Source organism: Hipposideros armiger, unplaced genomic scaffold, assembly GCF_001890085.2.
Source record: "Hipposideros armiger isolate ML-2016 unplaced genomic scaffold, ASM189008v1 scaffold_74, whole genome shotgun sequence".
NCBI lineage: Eukaryota > Metazoa > Chordata > Mammalia > Chiroptera > Hipposideridae > Hipposideros > Hipposideros armiger.
Window position 1 is genome coordinate 2,555,018 of NW_017731424.1, and position 2,932 is coordinate 2,557,949.

General features: G+C 37.5%; 1 protein-coding gene across 4 annotated transcripts in view; it reads left to right on the forward strand.

Annotated features, from left to right (window-relative positions):
* INPP5F (inositol polyphosphate-5-phosphatase F) overlaps positions 1 to 2,932 on the forward strand; it is an 88,397-nt gene that overhangs the window by 26,173 nt on the left and 59,292 nt on the right. For all 4 annotated transcript variants that reach the window (XR_002124031.1, XM_019642940.1, XM_019642943.1 and 1 more), the window contains exon 2: positions 2,046 to 2,126. Coding sequence is in view for 3 of the 4 variants with exons in the window: in XM_019642940.1 (XP_019498485.1) it covers positions 2,046 to 2,126 (81 nt within the window). In the remaining variant the exon portion in view is untranslated. The remainder of the gene's footprint in view (positions 1 to 2,045; positions 2,127 to 2,932) is intronic.

Consider the following 2,932-nt stretch of genomic DNA (forward strand, 5'->3'; position numbering starts at 1 on the left):
AGTCCTGGCCCGAGCTGAGCAGCCGCTGAGCTGCCAACAGGTAGCAGGATGGCTCAGCTAACAAAAAAACAAACAAAAAAACTCAATTTGTTAGAATATATGAACAAGAAAATCATAGTAGAAGAAACATAAGCAGCCAATTTTATAATTAAATGTTTAATCTTACTAGCAATGAGAAGAAAATAAACATGTTAGGCAATGGATATCATCAAATTAGCAAAATTAAAAAAGAAATTCTTAATAATAGCAAGAGTACTTAAAAACAAACATTTTCATATGCTTCTGGCAGAAATCTAACTTGGTATATAACCTTTTTAGAAAGCAATTTGGTAATATTTGAAAGCTTTAATTTTTTTAATGTTTTTACCTACTAATTTCATTCCTAGGAATCTGTCCTGAAGCTATTGATTAGGGAGGCAAATAAAATATTTGCATAATATTCATCATTTATCACAGTATTTTTTATACTAGGGAAAAACTGGAAATCACTGAAATGCCCAAAGAGTGAGGAAGTGCTTCCTTAAGTGGAAAATGATACAGGCGTGAAGATAGAATTTTGAAGAGTGTTTTGAAGACATGAGAGAGTACTCATGAAATGTTATTAGAAAAAAGTTAGCATGTAATGCTGTATTCAAAGTATTGTAGTTGGGTATACATACAAACATATGACCTGAAATGTAGCAAAATAATAAGTTATCTGTGGGTGGTAGGATGGGAGTGATAAAATATTTTTTCTCATTTTATGCAATATTACTTTTATAATAATGCATGTTATTTAAAATGTGAATATTGTGTTATCAATTAGATGCATGTATAGGTTCTGAGGGAGGCCCTGTAGCAGGATGGTTACACGAGTCATGCAGACCTGGCTTTGAATTCCAGCTCTGCCCTTGATCCACTGTATGACATGGCTGTGTGACTTCTCTAAGGTTCCATTTCCTCATCTGTAAAATGGAACTCCTAATACCTAACTCACAGAGTTGTCAGGATTGGAATGATAATGTATATAACAGCCTTTTGAAAATTAATTCCTTATTGTACTTTAATTCTTGAATAAAAACAAAAAGGCACCTTTTTTGCCTCCCATTGAATATATCATTAACAATAAAGATATTCAAGATACAATAGTCAAAACAAAAGAATTTGGAGACTGAACTAAATTTGTAATTACCCCTAAGTTGTAGATTGCATATAATTTGTACTAAAATAAAATTTCAATGGTAATAAAGTGTAATTTTAATTTTCTGCCGAGAGAAATATTGTTTTCATTCTTGCTAATCTTTTCCAGCTCTTGAACTACCATTAATGTTACATTTATCTCCATGTATCTAACAGCCTTTTGCAACCTGGGTTCCCACGAGAATTAAGCCCTACTGTCCTTAGGCATTCGCTGTGTGTATGAATTAGCTTCTCTCCTGTGCATCCAGATGGCATCCGTTGTTTCCAGTTCTTGGGAGAACTTGAGAAAACAGTCACTCGAGTCATTGTTCTGCGGCTAAAATGAGGAACCCTGACTGGGATGCCTGACACACAGTAGGCACTCAGTAAATGGAAGCTGCTCCTGTTGTTTTTGCCCTAGAAGTCACATAAGAGAGCACTGGATTTCTGGATTTCTTTGCTTGGTGTGAGCTTTGGGAAAGGGTATTTGCAGACCACAGTCAGTGGATGTCTCTATGGTGGTCCCTCGGGCCTTGTCTTTGTCTCTGGGACTGGCTGTGGCTGCAGGACTGCGGACAGCTCTGCTCTTTGCCGTCTGGTAGTGCACCAGCCTCTTGCCTCCACTACAGGGCGCCAGAGTACTGCCTCCCATCTGAGCAGTTTCAGAATGCCACTTCTTGCCCCGTAACTGTCCTATATCAGAAGCCTTAATGAGGCCTCGGGTTTAAGACTTTTAAAAAAACTGCTTGATGGTAATATATTCAGTTCTGGGAGTTCATAACTGCTCTTTTGGGACATTGGTCATTTATGAATATACTGCTGAAGATGCTGTTTTAATATGTTTTTTGATGAATATTCTCTCATGACTGCTTCTTATTTTATTTTAGCTACTGATCTACTTCTTGCCTGGAATCCCATTTGTTTGGGTTTGGTAGAAGGAGTTATTGGGAAAATTCAGCTTCATTCAGGTATGTTTCTGTAAACTTCTTAAACTTGTCAAATTGAATGTGGCTTTCTCTGATGTTTTTTTTCTTTGAGGATAAAAGTAGATTCTGTTATGGCTTTGATTCTTTTGCCTTAATTTTGGGTGTGCCCAAAGTGGGTGTATTTCCATATAAGTTTCATGAAATAAAAAATTAAGTTTTAGAGAAAGGAAGGCATAATATTACAATCCTTTCTTCATCTTAAAAAAAAAAGTTTATCAAATGCCTACTATGTATCAGGAATTGTGCCAGTTGGTAGAACACAATAGTGAGCAAAAACTGACCCATTTCCACCCTCTTGGAGCTTATCGTTTAGGAGAGAAGATAGACATTAGTGAGTAATCACTGAAATAAACGTATAATTATTTGATAATGGTGGTAGGTACTGTGATGGACAGACACACCAACTGCACTGATTTCAAGGGACAGGATAGAAGGAATAAGGCTGGAGAGGTAGGCAGGTGGCAGACCATGACTGTTGACTTGGGGTCAGCTGTCCGTTTCGGACACAGTCCACTCTGGCCAGGGAAGAGTATGAGCCTCTTAGTGTGGAGTGTGGTCCTTTCTGGGGGCCCTACCCAGGTCAGGCAAATTGATGGAAGGTCTAGGTTGTTCACTGGGCCTTCTCTTGGAAGGACAGGCACCTGTGCCCTTGGTTCAGAGGAAATTTTGTTCACGAGAAAATAGACGTTTTGAAGGCAGGTCCCAAAAAGTCCTGAAAAAGACCAAGTGAAATATTTTCAGCACTAAATTGAAATATCTATTTTTTCTTTGGTATTAATTTTAATGTG